Consider the following 23,744-nt stretch of genomic DNA (forward strand, 5'->3'; position numbering starts at 1 on the left):
GGTAAGATCGATGACGTCTGAGAAGAATATTGCACACAAGGCATGTGCTCTGTACAGAATCGACGAATGAATACCGGGAGTCTGCACGAGATTCTCTGCAAGTACAGAGATGGGGGCAAGTTCAGCGTTGGCTGGTTTCGGAGAGAATGAGGGCTGAGCTACATCCTAAGGCATGAGCAGTTCAAGGCAGACAACCTCCTCTCTGGACCAGACCTGGAACTGTCCTCCTCTGCGTCCACATGTCCCTCCCACCTTACTTGGGCCCGCTCAGCAGGAGACTGTTCTCCTCATTTGGGGATTCTCTGAAGAGCCTGGCACAATGACTTGCATTCATTCACCCCACCAATCTATATGAAGCGCCTGCTAAGCACCCATTACTGTTCTAGATGGAGTGAAAAAGATGTGCATTTCTCTAAATTTAACTGCATAAAGAAAGTCTGAAGTGTTGTCCACATCTCTTTGGTAAGAGAGTTCTTTAAAATAAAATTCAGAAGATATGCCCTTTAAAATATAAAATAGTTCCATAAAGAACATGTGGTATACACACACTCTTTGGCCATAAAAAAGAATGGAATTTTGCCATTTCTGACAACACTGATGGATTTTGAGGGTATTATGCTAAGTGAAATATGTGAAACAGAGAAAAACAAATACTGTATGATTTTACTTATATGTGGAATCTAAAAAAAAAAAAAAAAACACAAACAAACAAGCTCATAGGTACAGAGAACAGACTGCTGGTTGCCAGAAGGAAGAGGGGCTGGGGGGTAAAATGCATCAAGAGGGTCAAAAGGTACAAACTTCCAGTTATAAAATAAATAAGTCATGGGGATGTAATGTACAGCATGGTGGCTATAGTTAAGAATTCTAAACTGAATATCTGAAAGTTGTTAAGGAGTAAATCTGAAAAATTCTCATCACAGGAAAAAAAAGAAAAGAAAAAATATTTGTAACTATGTATGGTGACAGATGGTAACTAGACTTACTGTGGTGATCATTTAGCAGTGTATATAAATAGCAAATGATTATGTTGTACACTTGAACCTAATATAATGCTACATGTCAATTATACCCCAATAAAAAAAATAGTTCCTAAAATACAACCTTCATGACTTTCAACTTTAAAGAAAACAGCACAGAAAACTGAAATGTAGAGAAGCATTCAGAGACTGGGACTCCCTACTGTGGCATCTGACATCCCAGTGAGTCAAGGGGAAGAAGAGAGAATGATGCAGCTCACTGCTGACCCCAGAACAGTCACATCTAGAGTGGCAGTGCACCCCCACCTCCAACGGGGCTTGGAAAGCCATGTTCTCAGCACAACACCTGTCAAAATTCTGCCTTTAGACCAAGTCCCGTTCTTATCAACCTTAACACAGCTTCTAACTTCTTTTATAAAACTGGCAAAGTACCCTTTCCTCTTTTTGGTAATACAAAAGCAATATGTGATTTTTGTAGATAAATTTGAAAACACAAATACAAGCAAAAAAGGGAGGAGCAGGATAAAGAAATCATTGCCCCAAGAACCACTGATTGTCTATATATATATATATATATATACGTATATATATATATACACACACACACACATTCACCAATGTGATCAGGTATATGCATACTAAATATCGAGCTTTTAAAAATAATTAACCTATGTCTAAAAACCCATCTTAAGAAATATTCATAAATATGGAAAATATGCACTTGATAAAATGGAGCCATGTTCCATATACCACTTTATAACAATATTGTGACCATCTTTCCATGCAATTCCATATTGTTCTTCATGACTCTTTATATCTGTATAATACTCCATTATTTGGATGTGTCATAATTTGTATACCAATTCCTTATTGAAAATATTTTTGTTGTCTTCCATTTTGCACTATTAAAACAAGTCTATCCTTGTAGCATTAAAAAAAAAAAAAAAATAGCACAGAGCCTACTGAGAACTTGCTTCCAAAACTTGAATTCTCTCTCTACAGAGAGGACAACCAACCCCTTGTTCATCTTAGTGGAATTTACAGTAATGATAATGATGAAACTTGCTGGCTACTATCCATGCAGGGACCATGAGTCAATATCCTGGAACGAGAGGGTAGGACTCTGAAAAAATCCTGATGTGAACAGGCTTTTCTCTCTGTTAATGCCAATGTCCCAAACTATCACCAGAGTATGACATGTGAATGGGAGGCTCAGAAATAAGACAAAGAGAGACTTTACAGACCACCTAATAAATTTAGAGTTTGCAAGAGAGCAATACCATAACAAAAGGTAAGTGATATAAGCACAGAAAGGATGCAATGGACTCAAAAAATTAACAAACTAAGATGCTATTCATTTAGTAATGCACCACGGAAGGCTTTTCCTTGTGGAAGGTAGATACAGTAATAGCAGGAATTCATCTATATAAACCATAGTGATCTCTGAGAAAAATAATAATAGTGAAAAAGGTCTCTGTTAGAACGTAACAAATTAGAAATAATAGCTGCTGTCACCTTGAAATATTTTAAAGAAATTCCCATGTTCATTCAATTTGTGTTTTATCCTGCATTCTCTGAGCCAAACTGATGCACTGAACAAGTTTTATATGATTCTCTCTGTATAAAGTTTCCTATTTTCCCAAATTAAAATCATATTTCTCTTCCTCTCTCAGTCCCACTGAAAATGTTTCCATTGCACTGCTGCCCTGAGTTCCTTACTGAGCCATTCTAGTCCGTTACTATCAGTAAAATATGTTAATGACTTAAGACAGAGCCACACAGTGTAAATCTGTTTTTTGCTTACACAGTTTCATTGGTGAGTTCACCCAGTTCTTAATTTTTAAAAAGGGCTTCATTATAAATAACCATACTGCCAATGGTGGCTAAGTTATTATTGCTTCTTTTAATGAAATAGACCCAAGCAGAATGCAATCGCTTCACTCCAGATACAGCTGAAGGAGAAAGGAGGCGAATGCCAGAAAAGCAGAATGGAATTGATGGACCTAAAGAGGAAATGTTGAATGGATCATCCGGTAACCAAGAGTCCCATATTTACCAGGCAACAGCACCCCCTAAGAGCCTGTCGCTTATATAGAAGATACTCAGAGAGAGAAGGGGGCATTCCTCCTGCTTGCCTCTCAGGGCTGGCCATGCCTCATGGCGGAGAAGAAGGCTCTGTGCTATTTTGTTTTAATGCTACAGTGAGCCTACTGCTTTAATCATACAACTGTGACAAAGGGGAAAGATGCTTACCGGGATGTCACAGGAGAAGATGGCCGCGGAGAAAGGGCCCTGGGAGAACCGAATCTTTTCACAGGGGACCCAGGGCTCATGCCGGGAAAAGAAGTTGTTGGTTGTGACCCTTTCTTCATCTTCTCCATCTGTAGGGACACAGAATAGGACTCCATGACTTACAACTACAATTTCTAAAACTACCCCAGATGGAAACGATGCACAGCTTTCTTTCAGAAAGATCTATCCGAAGCCACAGTGCTTCTCACAATAGGAGTATCTGCAGAGAAGCACAGGAGATCGCCATATTTAGGTGACTTAGTTAAACAAAAAAATAAACTGGCCTCAAAATGCAAAGATTTCCTTGTTCTTGTTATCTTGAGAAGAGCTAACAAAAGAACCATATTCTGGTCCTGGATACAGGGGCTAACAAAAGTAGGTTAAATTAACAGTTATCATTACCCAAGAGACAAATCATAAGTAAGGATATGAAATAATAACAATAATAACAAGATGACAAATAATTCAAATAAATAATAAATAATTAATAAATAATAATACAACAAAAACTCTCTTTTCGCCTACTCACAACTGTAAATATACTTTTGCCCATCCCTGTATAAAGAAACTGGAAAGAGTACAAAGGTCTACAATCACTACAAAAAGTTGCAGGTGGGTGCAAATGTAGTTATAACACCCAAGACAGTGAGCTGTGGACCATACAGTATACCCTGGGACCCCAGCCACCCCTCTATGTCTTCCCCTTGGCCTCTCTGCAGGAGGCTGGACCCTTTTCTCCATACTGTGCTTTTCCGCAGCAAAGCCTCACTTGGTTCCCACACCCACATATGTCAACCTCCTGCCACAGTAATCCACCCTACAGTAAAAATCAAGGGTCTGAAACATTCCCTTCTCAAATGTGAGAACCTTAGGGCCACACTGGATTTAAAAAATAAACATGGCCCAGCTGGTATGGCTGAATGGATTGAGTGCTGACCTATGAACCAAAGGGTCACTGGTTCAATTCCCAGTCAGCGCACAGGCCTGGGTTGCAGGCCAGGTTCCCAGCTGGGGCGCACAAGAGGCAACCACGCATTGATGTTTCTCTCCCTCTCTTTCTCCCTCCCTTCCCCTCTCTCTAAAAATAAATAAATAAAATCTTAAAAAACAAAACAAAACACGGTGTTATAAAAATAAATGCCCAATAGTACAATAATGTGGTGGTCTTAAAATAAGTGCACACATCATTGGGTGTTCTCCCTTCAACAGGTGGAGCTCAATTCCCGTGTCCTTGAGTTGGTCTCAGTGACTTGTAAAAGTGAGGTTGTGCAACATTGGAGGCTGGCGCATAAACATGTCACAGCTTCCTCCGTGCTGTCTCTCTGATCTCTTGCTCTGGAGGAAAAGCCAGCTGCCATGTCATTTGGACACTCAAGCAGCTCTATGGAGAGGTTTACGCAGTAAGGAACTGAGGTCCCCCGCCAACAGCCATGTGAGTGAGCTGGCCTGGAAGGGCCCCAGCCAGTCCTTCAGGTGGCTGCAACCCTGGCCACCATCCAGACTGCACCCTCATGAGAGACCCTGAACCAGAAGCACCCAACTAAGCCACCCTCGATTTCTGACCCAAAGAACCAGTGAGGTAGTAAACATTTGTTTTAAGCTGCTAAGATCTGCAGTAAATTTGTTACCTAACAAGTGACAACTAACAAAATTAGTGTAGTATGTGTAATTTCTAAATAAACATACCTAATTGGGGGTACCTGCTTAACATTTGTTTTGCTGATGGTGTCAGTGTGACAGAAAAAATGTTTATAGGTCACTGTTGTGAATGAAGACTGGCTTAGAACCTCATATCTGGTTGCCTGTAGTGGCAAGCCTGGCCCAGATTCAGATGCCCTTAAGGAAGCAGAGAGGACACTCTGAACATTCCTTCTGACTCATGACCTCTGGACGGCAGGCTGTAAGGAGGACAAGTTTTGAGGAATTTGTTCCGAGGCACTAAGATTCAGGAGGGTACAAGACATTGAATGATTTTCAAAGGTTGGGTGAAGTTTTCAACCAAATCTGCCCCTTGAGCAGTCCCTGCACATTGGCAGAAACAGGCCCAACTCAGGTCAAAGGTAGGGAGTAATTGCACTGTCAGTTAAGTGTGTCCCAAGGGAGAACAGGTGGGTGTGAACATACCCCAGAGGCCTCTGCTTCAGGAGGGCCTGATTTCTCAGCTTCTCCACCAACAGATGTGGGTTCAGTCTTCTTTTCGATGGTCCGAGTAGGGGAAGACTTGTAGCCATCTTGAGGAGGGTTGGCGGTAGCTACACGAGGACAGGTATTAAACACTAGAGAGTTACAGTATTACAGCCAGAGAGGGAGCAAAGATGGAAAACGTAGGGCGAGCAAGGAATTTGGAAGAACACATTTCTGTTAAAATGTGGCACAGGCAATCCACAGTCTCAAAATACCACCACACTTCAGCTCATGTGCACAGAAAGGACTCCATGTTAAAAGACTCCCACAGTCAATGTTCAAGAGTCCAGTTTATTTCAGGAGTTCAAAATCTGGGCTTTGGAGCCAGACAGACATGACACTGTCACCTAATAGCTGGATCACTTTGGGCACGTTACTTAACCTCTCTAAATGTCAACTTTCTTATATAGAAAGACTTAACAAAGTAGGCCTGAATACTGTCTTGGGAAAGACCTGCTTACAAAGTTGGTCCTTGGTTGGCATCTGGGAACTTAAGAGTTCAGGAGGGTTCCCATCATTAAGTAAAGAATAGCTCACTGTACCTACTAAGCTGCTTGTACAAACAACATGACTTCATCTGCTTTCCATCTGAGAGTATAGAATTTGGGTATGTGGTTGGCAAGGGGTGCCTACGTGACCAGCCCCAGTAAAAACCCTAGGCACGTGTCACAACTCATTGCTGGGAGAATGTGTCCTGTGTCACTATATTGGGACAGGACTCTAGAAGCTCATAGCTAGTCTTTCCCAGATTTTGTTCCATGTACCTTTTCCCTTTGCTGATTTTGCTCTGTAGCCTTTCCCTATAATAAATCATAGCTATGAGTTCTCCTAGAGAATCACATTCCTCTTCTCAAAACGGGAATACTTCCTACTTCTTGGGAATTTTTTCGTGAGAAATAATTCACATACCATAAAATTTACCCTTTTATAATATATTCACAAAGCTCTGCAACCATAACTACAGTCTTAATCCAGAACATTTTCAACACCCCCAAAAGAACCCTTGTACCCATTAAGCATTCACTACCCTTTCCCTAGCAACTATTATTCCAGACATTTCATATAAATGGAATCAAACAATTTGTGGCATTTTGTGTCTGGCTTCTTTCATTGAGCATATTTTCAAGGTTCATAATGTATCATGAATAAGTAATTCATTCCTTTTTATAGCTGAATAATATTCCACTTTATGGATATACCACAAATTTTATGTATCAATTCACCTGTTGATGAACATTTGGGTTGTTTACACTTTGTGGCTATAATGAAAAATGCTGCTGAAAGCATTCATGTACAAGTTTCGGTATAAACATGTTTTCAATTTCCTTGGTTCTATACCTAAGGATGGAGTTGCTGGGTCATATGGTAACTCTGTGTTGAACTTTCTGATGAACTTGGTCAGACTGTTTTCTAAAGAGAATGTACCATTTTCATTCCTACCAGCAATTTTTCTACACCCTCACCAACACTTACTTTCCTTTTTCTCTTTGAATTTTAGCCATCCTAGTAAAATGTGAAATAGTATCTCATTGTGTTTTTTAAAAATATTTTTTATTTATTGATTTGAGAGAGAGAGAGGGAGGGAGGGAAGTGGGGGGGGAGAGAGAGAGAGAGAGAGAGAGAGAGAGAGAGAGAGAGAGAGAGAGAGACAGATTTGTTGTCCACTTATTTATGCATGCATTGGTTGATTATTGTATGTGCCCTGACTGGGGATCCAACCTGCCACCTTAGTGTAGCAGGGCAACGCTATAACCAATGGAACTACTCAACCAAGGGCCTCATTGTGATTTTGATTACCATTTCTCTAGTGACTAATTATTTTGAATAGCGTGTCATATGCTTATTAGCCATTCATATTCTTACTTTGCAGAAATAGCACAACTATGCAGAAATAGCTGGAACTAGGTAGAGAACTACATGTCATTGATATGACATCTCACTGAATACACCTATCTTGGGAACTGAGACCAGGTCTACCCTGACATGGACACAGTGCTGCTCATGTACAAAGAGGACATCATCCCTCACTAATCTTGCCATGATGATTTGACCCACTTTATTCAAGGGCTTTGATGGTATGGCCCAGTGTTTCTCAGACTAGTGTTCAGGTCTGCTAGGTCCTGAGAGTCTGACTTCCTAACCTAACACACTCCCAGGTGATGCCAATGCTGCAGGTCCTGGGACCAGCCCTTGAGTATTGATGGAGGCTCTAGACATTTGTTAAGCTCTCTTACTGTGCCAATCATTGTGCTATCTTATTTAATCCTCATGACAATTTAAAATAAATTCATTTTACAGATGAGGAAACTGAGGTCTAGAGAAGTTAATTAACTCCCCCAAAGTGGTAAAAAGTAGTAAGTGGTAGAGTTGATTATAGGATTCCAGGGACTGTGGTTTAAAGGCTACTTTGCCAAACTATCTCTTAATAAAAGACCACTAAACTCTATAGCTCATGAAAAGGATTTTTCCCTAATCCATGTGTCCACAATAATAAAACAATTTACTCACCTTTCTGACATTTAAAAGAAAAGAAACATAGCAACAGCAAAATACCGGTGGGCAGAAAATGTTATTAACAGTTGCAGACATTTCACGAAGCCAGAGAAAGCAAAGCAAAACACAAACATTCAGGAAAATCTCAGAGGCTGACCAATACCACCTCTGAAATTTTCCTTAGTGTCACCAGCTTGTCCTCTTTTACCTGCTTCTCTTGCCTGCGCAGAAAGCGTGAGTGTACTTCTGCTTCTGGCTAAAGAAGCCTGGGTGGGTGCCGACAGTCGCATAACAAGAAAGTTTTCCGTGGGAGAAATGTGCATGCGATGAGCTAACAAATGGAATCGAGTAAACAATTTAAAAAGCAAAATAAAAAACAAAACAAAATGAAGTGTTTAAAAACAACACGGTGCATGAGGCAAATTAACTCTTGGGTGGTAAAACGAATGTGGAAAATAAAAATATTCTAAGACAGGATGGCTTCAGCCTTTGTCATACTAAAATAAAACAAACGATGTATCATTTAGAGTGTGAAAGAGTGTTTTAATTCTCTTGGGATGCCAAAATTCATTCAATATGCTATGACAGTATTACCTGTATCACTGTAAGAGAATTAGCTCATCTCCCATGACATACTATGGACTCAAGAAACCATTTACTCACCAAGTAGATCTAACATTGAAAAAAAGATTACTTCTACAAAACACTTGTTGTAAGTCCTCTGTAATGAAATATTTCATAATACACTGATTTTGCTAATGTGTAAATATGCATCCTTTCACACTTTTTCCATGTAAATAAGGGCACAATTAAATGAGCATAAAAATAAAAATAGCCAAGTGATTATCAGCTTTAATGGAAGGAATAATATTCATAATCCAAAATTCAGTGACTTAAAATGTCATTCTGATGATTTTGGAATGTATTATAAGGTAATGGATTAATTTTTTCATCACTCTGTATTGTTTGGGTACCCAGTAGTCAGTAAGTGGTTTTGGAATTAAAATTTTCAATGTATAATTCACAAGCAGATAATTTTGCTGCCAACAAAATAACATCCTGAGATATTTTCATATTAATCAATGCAAATATGAATTTAACATCAATTTGTAAGCATGTGAATTCATGAAAACATGGAATCCACTCACTAAAGGAATGGCTATATAGAGTTAAAAGCATGTAGATGTTTTCTTACCTAGCTCTTAATTCAAGGTTTCCAGTGCTTACCCATGAACTACATCAGAGATCAGCCACAGTGACACTAATAGCTCTCTGATACACATGACAGGCCCCTGTACTGGAGGTGGAAAATCAATGGCATTGAAAAACAACCAGAAAGAGACACTGGCTTCTTCCAAGTCACAAATATCCTTCTGCTGGCCCTTTGGTGATGACTTGATGTGTTAAATATGCCACTGGCACCTGACACTTCCATGACGCTTTAAAATACACGTTTGATGCACAGAGAGCTTTCCTACCTTCCTTAACCTACATACTCTGCAAGGTCTCAGCTTGGACTTTTTAATGACCTATCTGAGCCTCTACTGAACTCTGGCAGTTTTAAATCTATTCAGTTTCTGGCACTGGCACATCATCTCCCAGATCAAAGCAGAGTACCAAAAAGGCCATCCGTCCTCTTACCCTTTTGAAGGCTTCATATTAGTTCTGAACCATTGGGCAGGTCTGCAAACTACAGGCAATAGCAGATACCCCCTTTTTTTCACACATCTAAGTCTCCCATGTGCCTCTGCATCGTCAATTCTGCTGTTTCTGGCTAATTAATTATATCACATCAATAACTGGGCAGTTACTTTTTTACTGGTCACATCTGCCCACTGGCCAATCGATTCTGAGGCAGGCTAACTCCTGCATGTACTGTGGAAGATGAAACAGTCTCTTTCAGGCAAGGGGAACAACATTCATTCCTGTCTGTATCCAACCACAACCTGGCTCTCAAGGGTGATGCCACTTTCCAAAGTCCCCTTAGTGAGGCACTGGGGCTCTCACATTCACATCACAAGACTAGGACAATGGAGGTGTTTGCAGAAGGCTCAAGAGGGGCTATCACAAAAAAGACCCACATTATGGACATTAAGATGCTCATACTAGAAAGAAGAAAACTGGACAGATCAGGTCTACATGCTCACTTGCCTCGGTCTGGGGAATACGATATTGCCACGGTAGATGAAGACAGGCGCTTAGTCATGGGAGTCTCCGTCTGCTTTGGCAAATTCATAGTTGATGTTGAAAGTTTGTCATATGCTGCAGAGAAATGCATTGAAAACATTGGTACCCACATCACTACAGACTGAGAAACACATAGCCCAGTGTCCTTCCTGTCCTCATCCACATGCCTTCTAAGCCACTGTGACACAGCACACTGCTTCCAGCATCCTCCTATCTACCTAGCCTACCTAGAAATGCCCAGGCCCCAGCAGCCATCAGTCTGAAGCACGATGTTGTCTTCCACTTGTAAACTCTGTTCTTCTCTTTGATTTCATCCAACATCACTCGTTCAACTAAAGCCATGCTAATCCCACCAGCAAATCACTTATTTCTTTGTGTTCAGAGGCTTTTATTCAGATTTTCAGACCACATGAAGACAAAACGAACCTGGACTCAAGAGAAGAATCACCACCAGAAAATGTTCTATGGCCTGAGTCTACATAAGCTGAAACTGGACTTTTTCTCAAGGTTTTCTACAGCTCAGGTTGGGGAGAGAAGTCATTTGTAAGGCAAGGAGCTCTAGTTACAGCAGAACAACTTTTAGTCGTTGGTTTCTCCCTATTATCAAGAGAGGGGTCACAAGAGTATTTTCTCAAATGTTTATGATTGTATATGGTTAGGATGTCAACATGTGGTCCCAGGTTTGTTGTTCTTAATTTCCAGCTGTTATTTTAGTGGGGCTTCTAAAATGAAATTTGTACGGCAAATGTAGAGGTACAGACAGTGCCCTGCCAAGCCATATGGGATCTCAAGGCAAAAGGAAAGATGTATGCCCTGGCTTGAAACGAAGTAAACTCACCAATAAGATTTTCAGAATCCACTACTCTCCTCATGCTTTCAAATGAGAGAACTGCCATGTTTGACATCTTCTGACCAAGTGATGATGTTAAAATTTTTTAATTGACTTAAGCTAAAGTAAAGCTATAATAAATTCTGTTTCGGTATAAATAAAATATTTAAACTTAAAATTATGTGAATTTTACTACACCTACTTTTCAATTATTTTCAGTATTTCTGCAGCTACTTTAATGTTCTGAAAAACATTCACTATTAGAAATTACATCAAGTCATGTATATAGATAGGGGTACACAGTTCCCCCTTTGCCTCAAGCTCCGATATGGCTCAGGATGGCACTGTTCTTTAGAAATTTGATATTATCTTGATATAGTCAGATTTTTGGTGCCCTCTTAAATTGTGTGCCCAGGTTGAGTACACTTGCCTCACCCTGGCCTGGGCCTGACTGTGATTCCCAAGGGGCAATAATGACCAATTCTCTGTCAGTGGAACGCCAGTGCCCACACCACAGTTCACTCGGCACATGCAGCAAAGCCTCTGCTACTAACACCAATAAATACTACCTTTGTCAAAGGAATGCTGGAAAGCAAGGATATTTATTCCTACTGCTATAAAGTGACCTATGTTGGTGGTAAATAGCGCATCCCTTTTACCTCATTTTTTCTTTGCCAGCCAAAGATGGGCTGAATTTCTAAAGTTTTGCTAGTTCCCAGGCCTATATCCAAAGCAGAGGGCCTATCAGAGAGGTGAAATCAAGAACAAAGCCAACTGATCTCCTTGTTTGGATCCCCAGTGTTAGTACTGATAAACTCCCCCACCACTCCCTCTTAAACACCTCTCCAGGAACCATCCCATGCCATTAACACCAAGAACTCTGTGTTTAAGCAGAAGTGACTCAAACACAACACTACTTAATGCCCAAACTGATGACTAATGAGAGTGTGAAAGATCTGAATGCACAAAAGTCAAACATTGACAAGATTTTCAAGGCAGAAATTAGTGAGCTAAGGATGAAATGTCTCCAGGGCACTGGGATATAAGGCATGCACAGCTCCGCGATGACAGGAACAAAGAAATATGAGCATGTCATTCACATCGCTAGAAAAAAAAAAAATTCTAAGGGGTCAGACCAAGAAAGCAATTGTAAAAGTGCTTGAGACAGACACGGTGATGGAGGAGGGTGATCAGAATAGTCATCACAAATGCCACGGCACAGTGATGCTCAGATATACCATTGGTGGACTCGGTGGAAGCGGCGGTCCCTGGGCCAGGAGGGAGGGTGCTGGCTGCTAAACCTAGAGCAGGGGGTGGAGTATTTTCTGATTCACCTACACAGCAAAACATCAGAGCAAAGAGAGGTAAAAGAAAAAGTCCTGATTTCTGGTTGACTTATAATTCTACTTAGGAAATTAGAAAAAGTCACTGAAACGGGTTGACTTCTCAAAAACAGAAAATACAGAGTATATTCACTGATAAAAGGTTAAATGCACAATACAAATGTAAACCCATTTGCTTTCACAGTCAGTGTACAGCTCCTACGTAATAGAATGACAGGAAGTAGGACACTAAAGGGAGAAAGCCACCCAGCCTAGTAGCAATCCACACATTAAAGACTTGAAAATTAAAAATGAGTGTGACCCAGATAATGAAATAAATAAGTCATCTTGAAACAAAATTGAAAGAGCAACAGAAATTAATAACGAGGATGAAAAACCTCTAGCTCCCTTTTTAGAAAGGTGCCTGCTGCTCAGTGCTGAAGCGTCCACTTAGCCTACTGCCATTGACCTTCCCTGGAATCAGATTGCCCCAGGGTATGCCAGGTGCATCCGGTTTACCAGAGTACATTCTGTTTTTCTTTGCTTTTCTTTTGCTTTACCTCTGCAGCCCAGTAATTGTGTTGACTGCTGTTTGCTAGCAAAAAGAATGCACATACCCCCTTCACCAGATGCATGCACAGGAAGCTTGGCAGTTTGAAACACTGTACCTGAAAGGTACAGTGCAGGCTGAGCTCAGGATCTGCAGCCTGCCCTGGGGTCCTGCAATGCAGGGAGAGCTCTAAACTCACCATCACGTCCTCCAGACCCCCAGGCCTGTGATGTTACTCCCCAGCCTGACCGCTTCTTCAACTGCAGCTGCTGGGAGCGCTCCATGGACTTGCGCAGCATTGCCTCCAGCCGCTCCTGCCAGGTGGCACAAGAGAAAGCAAAATCAACACACCAGCTTCAGTGCTGGGGTGAGTCACCAAGTGGGGCTCTGTGCTCAGCATCCAAAACCCATGCTCTCAGCCACACCAGAAGCTTCTCAATGGCTGGAGAGTAAACAAGGCGGCTGCTGAGATCCCAGCCCCAACAGCTCATCTCTGGGAGAGGCTGCAGCAGTCAAGGCCTTGATTTGTTTAAGAATAATGCTACACAAGTATTAACTCTTTCAGGCCTATTTCAAGTCCCTGGTAGCACCATGTAGTAGGAGAACTGGAACTGTGCTCTAGAACCAACCAAATGCTCTTTACTTGAAATACATAAAACACTCTTATTTGAGAACATTTATATTAAAATATAGTCTGAATTTTATAGCCTTAAACCTAAATTTTTGGGGTGTTACATGACTGTGAGATTTATTTTGCAAAGCCTCGTTCTCATTTTATAATTTCTAAAGAGGGATCAATTGTTTTCTATATTTAACACTTTCCTGCTGTGTAGTTTTGGGGGGATAATGCTACATATTTCAAAATTTAAGAGACAAGAGTAGGGAACCTTCTGGCTACAGAATGAAGTATCTATGCATTTTCAGATTTAGATGGCAGGATGGGAAGAAAGAACTAAACAGTTTTTAGCCAGAAGAGAAAAATAAGCAGACTCCCTTCTTAACAGAGCATTTGTCAATAGCACTCTCCTGTATTAACGCAACTGTCACTTTCATAAGTTGGGCCCGACTGCGGGCAAGTATCTCCTTGGCACTGGCGTTCCAATTCTACACCACCCCAATGACACTGCAAATACCAGCCGCTCTCGCTGCCTCCCCAGGAAGAAGGCCAAAGCAAGGCAAACGGTTATGCTGACACCCTTTCACCCTCATAAAACCCACTTTGAGGTGCTCCAGGAACTGCGCTAATCCTGGCCCGACTCCAAAATAAAAAGATGTATATATTTATTTAAATTTATTTGTTTGTTTGTTTATTTATTTATTTTACTTTTAGAGAGAGGGGAAAGGAGAAAGGGAGGGAGAGAAACATCACTGTGTGGTTGCCTCTCACTCGTGCCCCCAACTGGGGACCTGACGTGCAACCTAGTCATGTGCCCTGACTGGGAATCGAACCAGCGACACTTGGCTCGCAGGCAGATGCTCAATCCACTGAGTCACAGCAGCCAGGGCTTTAAAAAGATATTTTTTGCTCCTGGCTTTAAAGAGCAAGCCAAATTAATTTAGGGCAGCACCAACTAAGTAACCATGACTTAAGGATCCGGGAAAGGCTTCCTTATTTCACTCACTAGAAACACAGAAAAGTCACCTAGGAGGTGCCTGGAACTATCCTTTGACTACACCAGAGTTCAGTAGTCCCCACATCTTGGCCTCCTCCACATAATTTCTCTCGAGATGACCCTTAGCTAAGAGATGGCCTCTCCAGGGACCTGAGAATAGAAAGGGCATTTTATTTTTCCTCATATGAATCTCAGATTCGAATTTGCTCTAGTTTTTGGCTGAGACTCTACAATAATGACTATACATTTCCTGGCAGAGCCCTGTCCTTGCAACCCTGGCCCATTAAATTCTGACAGCCAAGCCCAGGGGTCTGTCTGAGGAACGCTAGCGGCATTGGGGGACTTGAGTATCTTGACTATTTGATGGTTCAAGACTGGGCTGAATGGTATTTCATTATATAAATTTTACATAAAGAATTTTAACCAATGATCTAATTTAAGTGTTGAACCCTGCACCTGAGAGTAAATTTAGTACTGAGTCAGTTATAAGAGACTTCCTACCTGCCAGAAGGACCTCACAAAGTAGTCCCTCATCGACTAGGGGATCAATGAGAAGAAAGAACACTAAGACTCTTTGGGCCAACCTTACCACCAAGCAGCTCTCTAGGGGCATAATTAGAAGGGAACGATCACCCAAAGCCAAACCTATTCTCGGACTGGTCAGTTACCTTTAGAGAAAATATCTCTCCATTTACCGCCAATCCACTGAGTGGCTCCAAATTCCACCATTAAAGATTCATTTCTTTGAACCATCAGTAGGCTTATGAAAATGAAGCCATCCCCGAGAGAAGGCACAATCACTTTGTCACCCACTTTTGGAGATATGATGGAAAATAGGGAGTAAACAAGCTCTATGGTAAGGGGATTTATAGAACCCAACATTGTCCGAACAGGGTGATTCAAACATCAAAACAAAACTGGTTCATTTCCCCTTTCTTAGAGGTTAGTTTACATAGGTCAGTATCTTTCTGTTCCTTCATGTGACAAAATGGAAAGAATCCTAGAATTGGAGTTAGGAGATATGGATTGAAATGACACCTGTGCCTGCCAGTTTTTAGTTCTGTCACCTTGAGTTAACTGTTTATCCTTGGGCATCAGTTTCCTCATCTATAAAATGGGGATATTACCTATATCAGCAGATCACTTAAGTCTAGAGGGTAATAACTATCAATAGCATAGTAAATGCTGAGCCAATGCTAACCCAAATGGAATCTGAAAAGGATTATTGGCAGGGCAGTTTGAGCAGTGGTTCTCAAACTAGAGTGAGCCTGCATCGGAGTCCCTTGTTGTTAGAACACCATTGCTGGGCCGCGGCCCCAGAGTTTCTGATTCTGCAGGTTTGGGGTGGAACCTGCTGAGAATTTGCATTTATGACAAAGTCTCAGGCAATGTTGGTGCTGCTGGTCCTGGGGCTACACTTCCAGAGGCACTGGTGAGAGGAAAGGCTGAGCAGGAGAGAGCATTTGAGAAAGTTCAGTCACATCAGAAGAGCAGTATTGATAAATATTTGAGTCGCATGCCGCATACTTCAATTCTTGCCAAGCTCTGGTTCTCGTGCCAATCAATAGAGGATGAGGAAAAGGCAAGGCATATTCTTGTCCCTAGAATGTCCCCTATTGGGTGGGCCTTAGTAGAAGAAGGAAGAAATAAGGAGGCCTCACCCTGGACCCCTTGAGCTCTCAATCTGCCTGGATGAACTCAGAAGAAAATCACAACCAGGGTGACCCACTGGGTTGGCCTAGCAGTATAAAAGGATTCCAGCAGGGCCCGGCCTGGGCATTGCTACCCAGCCAGCCAGCCCTGGTAGGAGAGGAGGGCTGGCTATGCCTTTTCCAATGTCCTTACTACACGTCTTCTGATGACAGTGTGGGACAAGCCCCCAAGTGGTCCTCAACAGAGCTCCGTAGAGGGTCTTGGCTCTCTACAAACAGACGTTCACCTCTGACCAGAGGCCATGGAGTCACCATGGCCCCACACAAGCCAATGCCTGTGAGAGAGGCCAGCCCTCAGCTTAGTGAAGTTTTTGTTTAGGCTGAGTTCAGAAATTTGTCATTTTTATACACAGCTTGGTGGGTTTTGTTATATATATATCAATCAACGACAGTATGAGCAGTTGTGATGTGTCAAAATAACTTACAGAGACGCAGCTACTTTTTGAAAGAGGCCTTTCCTTGTTATGTGTGCAGCATGAGAAACATAGAGCTGGCTTTGCCCGCTCCCATTTTCCAGGGCCTCTAGTCAGGAAGCCTTCCTCCACAAGTGGAGAACTGGGTGACCACACTGTGTTGTCAGCCCTAAACCAGGTAGGTGACAAGGGCTTGTTCCAGAAGCTTCATTCTTGGGGTATGAGAGGGTTAGAGAAACTCACCTTGAGGAAAAGGCAGCCTCCAGTGGACACTGGGCCGCCCCTTCTCCAGGAGAGGTCTGACCAGCCTCCAGCCTTCCCAGCCCTCAAATCCCCAGGAGCTAGGCTGTCTGTGGTGCGCACTTCTCTGCTGGCAGACAGGAGGCCTCCTGGCAGAGTCTGGTGGTCACCCATACAGATGTGAAAAGTTACCAAGAGCAATGGCATGGCTACCCTCCGGACGTGGCACCAGGACAGGGCTGGGGGGTGGGGGGGAGTCAGTGGGCCTTTTCTGAGCTCCTAGTATCAGACCCACAGAAGCAGGGCTTGGTGGGCAACCCAAACACTTTCCAATAAGCTAGAAAAGCAAAATGAGCTGCAGTGGAATGAACCCCTGCAGAGGCTTCTCCCTGGGTGGCAGAAAGAGAGCGACAAAAAGAACTGAAATCTGCCACAGCCCTGTGCGAAGGAGGCAGCAGCCCTCCCACACATCTCCAGTGAGCGGTGGGGCCAAACGGCTGTGGCAGATTTCAGTTCTTTTTGTCACTCTTCATTTCTGCCACCTAGATTGCCCACAAGGATGCCAAACAGGCCGCTGCGCAGGCAGAGCCGAAGCCAACGTGGTTAGCGGGCCAGCCTGCGTGTGCAAGTCCCTAGGCTCCACTAGGCTCTCCCAGGGTCCAGAGGGTGGGAGCAGGTGGCAGAGGGAGGCTTCGGCTTCCCAGCATTGCTACGTTGTTACAGAACTGCAGGAGGCCCAGCTCTCACCCCTTCCCTGAGTGACTGGGGAGAAGAGGGAAGAGAGCTCAGCTTGTGTTTATGCTGACGAGGGCCAGGCAGCATCCCTCGTTCCTCACCATCACCACATTAGGGATGAAAGGGTGCACACAAAGCAAAAAAAAAATTAGCCAGATGTGCAACCACTAAAGATTCGGCTGCATCAGAACCAACCAGGTGTCACGGCACTCCCTCATCTGCAAGAGCGGGAGTCTGAGAGCTTGATTTAAAATGCTTCCAGCACTACCGTTTAATGAGAAATAGTACAGACAGGGAGTGCCTCAAAGGTGGAACCCTGTGACACTGTAGGTGTGTCACAGGCTCAGAAAGTGTTTCCAGTGACTGCCCAGTGCGCCTTCATGGAAGCAGGAGTTAACACACTTGCTTCAGGGACTCACGACACATACGCACAGGCCGGGAAAGGAGAGATCTGTCCCAGGTCACTGAAGTGGCCTCACACACCATGCCTTTTTTTTTTTTTTTTTTTTTTTTTTTAAGTCTATAGACTTTGCGCCATCTTTTCTGGGTAGCTCCCTCCTGACCTTGCTTTGGCCAAGGTCAGCTAAGTCACTGCAGGGAATCAAACATTTCTGAGCACTACTCTGTGCTAGGTGCTTTGCTGCGCACTTTCAAAAAGTCACCTCCTTTAATTCCTGTGATCGCTTCTGTTTTGGGTGGAGGAGACTGAGTTAGAAGGTTATGAGGGGCTTGGCAAGTTGCCCCTGGCTACCAGCTGCTTAGTGGTAGAGGCGGGATTTGCACTGGGGGCAGAAGAAGCCAGCAACTAGGCTGCAGCCAGCAACAGCGACCCGTGGCTAAGACCCTTGTGCTTAGATCTTCATTTGCTAAGAGGAACAAAGAAATCACCATGTAAAGGAGTGCTTTGTGGGCAAAGATGAATGTAATTGCATGTGTGTGCACATGTTCATGGTTTTTAAGTTTTAAAAAAGGGAAGGGGTAAAGATATATCACGATAAACAATTTAGGGATTTAAAAAATACTGAATTTATGGAAACACTTCTGTATTTTGTAGTGTTGGCAATTAACAAACCTCTATGTTGTCCATACTAAATGATGAGTCATTATACCTTATGAATAAAAAATGATCATCAGCTGATACAAGGCTATGACTACACACTTAAAATATACTTGCTAAGAAAATCTATACCCCAAATATGCTTTCTAAATACATTTTCAAAGTTTAGTAATAAAAGACTCTGTAGGGGTAATTATAGAAGTATTCCATTTCTTTTTTAAAAGGTAACTGGAGAGAAAGGATGATTAAAGCAAGGAACTGCATTAAAATTTAAATATACTAGCATCTTTGATTTGAAGGTAGACCATTTGATTTTCCAACAGTGCATAATAATAGAATCAAGTTCTCTTCCATCCTCACAGCCCTTCCTTGAGCCTCATGTCTGCCCTGCAGCTCAGAACCCCAGCATAACCCTCAGGTCTACAACACCCAGCCTCTATCCACAATCCCCTCTGAGTCCTAGAGTCAGAGATGGTTAGGCCTGGATGAGGCCTTGGAGACTGCCAAACCCAACCCACTCACTGGCCCAGAGAGACCAAGTGGCTTGTCCAAGGTCACACAGCAAATGAAAAGCTGAGTTGAATAGATAAAGTCTCTGTTCCTAGTCTAGTGCTGCTTCCAGTGTACAGTGTCATGCTGCTGAAAAAAGGCCTGGTAGACCACCCAGGAGACAGCTTGGGAGCGGATCACTCTTGTACCACAGAACTGGGCAGGACACACAGGTGCCCTGAGGGGTCCCAGGACCTTACCCCATCCTCCCGGAGCTTCTGCTTTCTCTTCTCTTCTACAGCAGCCCTCTTCTGGTCCTCCCGGTACCGCTGCTCCTCCAGTCTCCGCCATCGTTCCTCCATTTGTTTTTCATACTGGAGCTTGGCTCTTTTCTGTTTCTCAAGCAACTGCTGCTCCCGGGCAGCTGGGGGGAAGAAAAATGGAAGAGAGGTGGCATTACCAGAGCACTTTACACTGTTTGCATTAAGATCAAAAACGCAAAAGCAAGAGTGAGACCAAAAAAAAGAGCCCAGTGGGAGCTCAGGTTACAGTGACTGAGATGAGGGGTTTTGGCACCTCTGTCACTAGCTGGGTGACCCTGGGCACACTAACCACAAAATCTCGTTGGTTTCCTCCTCTGTGACATGGAGACAGTCATGGTGTTGTGAAGTTCAAATGAGACATTACATGGGAAGTGTACAGCAAGTGCCCCTACATATGGTAGCTACGGCTATCATCGTTATCCCCTAGTCCGTCTTGTGCTGGGAAAGCCATACACTGGTTGAGAAATGAGAGTTGTAAGGGTCTGTTCATTCAAAACACGTTAACTGTGCACGTATGTCGCACTAGTCACCAAGCTAGGCAAGGGGGTAAACACATGAATAAGACTGGCTTTCCCCACAAAACAATGAATAAAAGGGCCTTAACTCCAGCTGGCCCAGAGTAAGGGAAGGGTTCCCTGGAGGGTGCAGTGCCTGAGCTGACCAGCAGGAGGCAGTCAGGGAGAACTTGAAAGTTCCTCATTTGTTCCAATTCAGGGGGAAAATCACCATCTACCTACTTCAGAGCACCCTGGGGGGACATGCCCTCTTATCCATCTAAATACTGCAAGAGGTAAGACAGCTTTTCTCAACTGGGTTCCTCACTTAGCACAGATAAATGTCCCAACTGGCCCTCCTAGATGCCTGAGTAAATGCACACAGTGGGCACCTGAGGGGCAGGGGTAGCAACTGCTTCTCTGGCTCTCGTTCTGCATGCTATCTACAGCCACGAGCACAGCGCACGTTCCATGTTTGTTAGGCGAGTAAAGGAACTGTTCGGGGAAATTACAGGACTGTGAACTTGCCAGGTGCAGTGTGGGTTCACCCCCAATTCATCACGTTCATCTAACAACTGTCTTAGTTCTCTTCCAATTCAGTCACAGATTTCTAAGGCTCTTGAGAAAAGACACCGCCATATCTCCACTTTCTTGCCCCTAAACTGCCAAAGTGCACAACTTACCAATACATTTTTGCCTTTCTTCCCGTCTCTCTTTAGCCAGCCTTTGTCTCTCTTGGCATCTTAAAATCGCTTCTGTGGCTACGAGAAAGAAAACACGATGAAACATTTCTTCACTCTTTCCTTACCTGCTCAATGCCAGGGGCTGCTGGGCTCACGCTCGGGTCTGGCCACGTGTATACATCACCCATCGCCATCGCTTCGTCCTCGGAGGCCCGATCCATCACTGGCCCCCTACATGGCCTGCCCCCCACATGGCTGCCACACTCACCCACCAACACCAGCCCCCCCCCCCCCCGGAAATCAGGCCTTTCCCTGGTCTTCTGTCCCCAGTGTAGTGAGCAGCACTACTGAAAGGGATTCGAAAACGAAAGCACAGGCACTCTGGATGGTGATAAGGAAAAAAAATGCTTTATTGGGAGAAGAGTATAAATCAAGAGGAAGATACGGGGAAAGGCAGAGAGGAATTTCAGGGACACTACATCACCAATGGAGCTATCAGCATCTGAAGTCATAGAGCAACATGCCAGGAAGCCCTAGGGTGGCAGTCCTCTGGAGCCTCGGTGGGAACACTAGGGGTCCCAGGCAGTTCGTCTACTCCACGGGTGAGGCTTCAGAGGACCGATCCCTGCTCCCGGCTTATATAGATTTTACTACCAATAATTATATTAATTCCTCTCTGCATGACAAGAAACACCTGGTGGGTCCTTGGCCCCTGGGAACTGGTCAGGTTCCCAGAATACATGGAGCCACCCCTCCCCTTTCTAAGCATTCAAGATCAGTACAATCTTGTTTTGGGGGATGTTTATATACTAGCTCTTGGCACTCTTCCCTTCTGGGGTCGTGTCTGAAACCATGTCCCCGGTTTACTTTCTATGCCTCAGCAGTACACCGGGCCTGGCCCTGCAGGGATCAGAATGTGTAATAGTGACAGGGAGCCCTGGCAGTGTGCAGAAAACCCACCAGGGCTCCCTGAGCCTGGCTCCCAGGGGACGGGAGAAGCAGGAAAGTGGACATGATTATTACACCAAGGGAACATTCTAGTGTCAGTAGGTGGCCAATGACTGCGGGACATACACAAGCTCCTCAGGTGAACAATGAGAAGTCCAACACTCAACACTGATTTTGGTTCTGCTAACTTTGCTCCAATGTCAATCTTAGTATTTTAGAATCAAAAGGAAGCAGTATACTCCTGTTCTGTTTGTCACTTAAATATCTACAACAAATAAAATGGAATAAATGCAGGCCCCTCCCCAAACGTCAGGGGAGCATCCCGGAGCTCCTCACTGTCAGCCATTTTACCCATCTTCTACAGGACCCTTAAGGGCCTTCTAACTCAACAAGGAAGTGACCTTCACTGTCCTTGTAGGATGGGAAATAACTAGGTCACTATCAGTCATTCATAACTATTATTTATATAATATTCCAGCACAACATTCAGGAGCAACTGGTTTCAGTGTTAGCACGGCCATCATCTTCTGAGCTCCTGACCCGTCCTCTAGGGTAACATCACACACTGATTTCACAGTGCCCGTTACCATGGTTACCTGTGCCTGGTCCCTCCCATGAAGGTCCCTGCACAGTCTAGGAGGGACCTACAGGCCTGGACTTCAGGGTAGGCGTGGTAACAAGGACAGGGACAGACGAGATAAACACTAGATTGCCACAATTCCCTACCAGCATCTGCTTTTGTAGCCTGGATCACAGATAGGGGAAATTGATGCCCAAGAGATAAGCACTGGAAAATCAACCCTGGACAAGTACCACTCCATGGTTTTAGTCAACTCTTAGTCATTACAATGCTACCAACAACATGGATGCCATCAAGAATTTCAAGCCCTGGCTGGTGTGGCTCAGTGGATTGAGTACTGGCTTGTAACCCAAAAAGTCACTGGCTTGACTCCAGTCAGGGCACATGCCTGGGTTGCAGGCCAGGTCCCCAGTTGGGGGCATATGAGAGGCAACCACACACTGACATTTCTCTCCCTCTCTCTCTCCCTCCCTTCCCCTTCTATGAAAATAAATAGACAAAATATTTTTTTTAAAAAAGAATTTCAAGCCCACCCCAATAAAAGAATTTCAAGGCCCAACTTCTCAGCTTATCACTGCTGGCCCCCTACAATAGAACCCCAGACTCTCTTCCCACCTTGACCTCAGCATTGCCCCTTTCTCCCACACCCCTTCCATCTGAAACTACCCCTTCTCCCACCGCACTGCCTGTTTAAACCCCACCCACCTTCAAGACTCCACAGGTTCCCCAGACCCCAGGGTGCTCTGTGCTCCCCCACGATGGAGGAAGCCTAATTTCATCCTGCTTGGTTGTAGTGTTCTCCTCTAACCTGGTCTCCCCAGGGCGAGAGAAGCTACAGAGGTGGTTTACACATCTGAGTCATCCAGCTCAGGCCATATTCCCTGCCCCACAATGGCCCCAAGGTACACACAGTGCTTGAAGGCAGGCATGTAGTTGATGGAAGAGGAGCAGAGAGATAAAATCAGGTATCTCTCTTCTCTAAATAGTTTCAGGTTCTCGCCTCTACACAACAAGTTGATTACTAAGAATACATTCTAGCCCTGGCTGGTATGGCACAGTGGATTTGAGTGCTGGCCTCTGAATCAAAAGATCGCTGGTTCAGTTCCCAGTCAGGGCACACGCCTGGGTTGTGGGCCAGATTCCCAGTTGGGGGGTGTGTGAGAGGCAACTACACAGTGATGTTTCTCTCCCTTTCTCCCTCCCTTGCCCTCTCTCTAAAAATAAACAAACAAAATCTTTAAAAAAAAAACCCAAAAGTCTAGGAACCCTGTACAGATGTGTGTGTCCTCCCAAGAAAAACATTCTCTCTGTATTGTGCACGTCACCCTCCAGGTGTCCATGGGCCTGCTCCATATCTAAAGTAGAGCCTAAGAACCACTGAAAGTGCTCTTTAAGCAGAAGGAAAAAAAAAAAAAAAAAAAACCCCGAGGGAAAAGGGCCACGCACATTTGAAACTAGCCACATTACCTACCTGGAGGTGTCTCAGAGAGAGTGCTGGCTATTGAACGGACGTACATGGTTTTAGGCTGCCTCCTTGTGGCACTTTTAAGAGAGACGCCTTCAAATCATTCCCTTGCCACAGTCTCCATTATATAGCCCAGCCACCAGCATCTGTTTCAT

At 43.8% G+C, this 23,744-nt stretch overlaps 1 protein-coding gene across 1 annotated transcript in view; it reads right to left on the reverse strand.

Moving 5' to 3' along the window:
• The window catches only part of MAP7D2 (MAP7 domain containing 2), a 95,082-nt gene that overhangs the window by 25,731 nt on the left and 45,607 nt on the right, over positions 1–23,744 (reverse strand). The window contains exons 2-9 of the mRNA XM_090265413.1: positions 20,597–20,674; positions 19,357–19,520; positions 13,037–13,151; positions 12,204–12,299; positions 10,101–10,211; positions 8,158–8,280; positions 5,397–5,548; positions 3,234–3,361 (exon numbers count right to left, since the gene is read on the reverse strand). Of these exons, the coding sequence (XP_090121539.1) occupies positions 3,234–3,361; positions 5,397–5,548; positions 8,158–8,280; positions 10,101–10,211; positions 12,204–12,299; positions 13,037–13,151; positions 19,357–19,520; positions 20,597–20,674 (967 nt within the window). The remainder of the gene's footprint in view (positions 1–3,233; positions 3,362–5,396; positions 5,549–8,157; positions 8,281–10,100; positions 10,212–12,203; positions 12,300–13,036; positions 13,152–19,356; positions 19,521–20,596; positions 20,675–23,744) is intronic.

Source organism: Furipterus horrens, unplaced genomic scaffold (genome assembly GCF_987537825.1).
Source record: "Furipterus horrens unplaced genomic scaffold, mFurHor1.1.pri manual_scaffold_17, whole genome shotgun sequence".
In the NCBI taxonomy this organism is placed as follows: Eukaryota; Metazoa; Chordata; class Mammalia; order Chiroptera; family Furipteridae; genus Furipterus; species Furipterus horrens.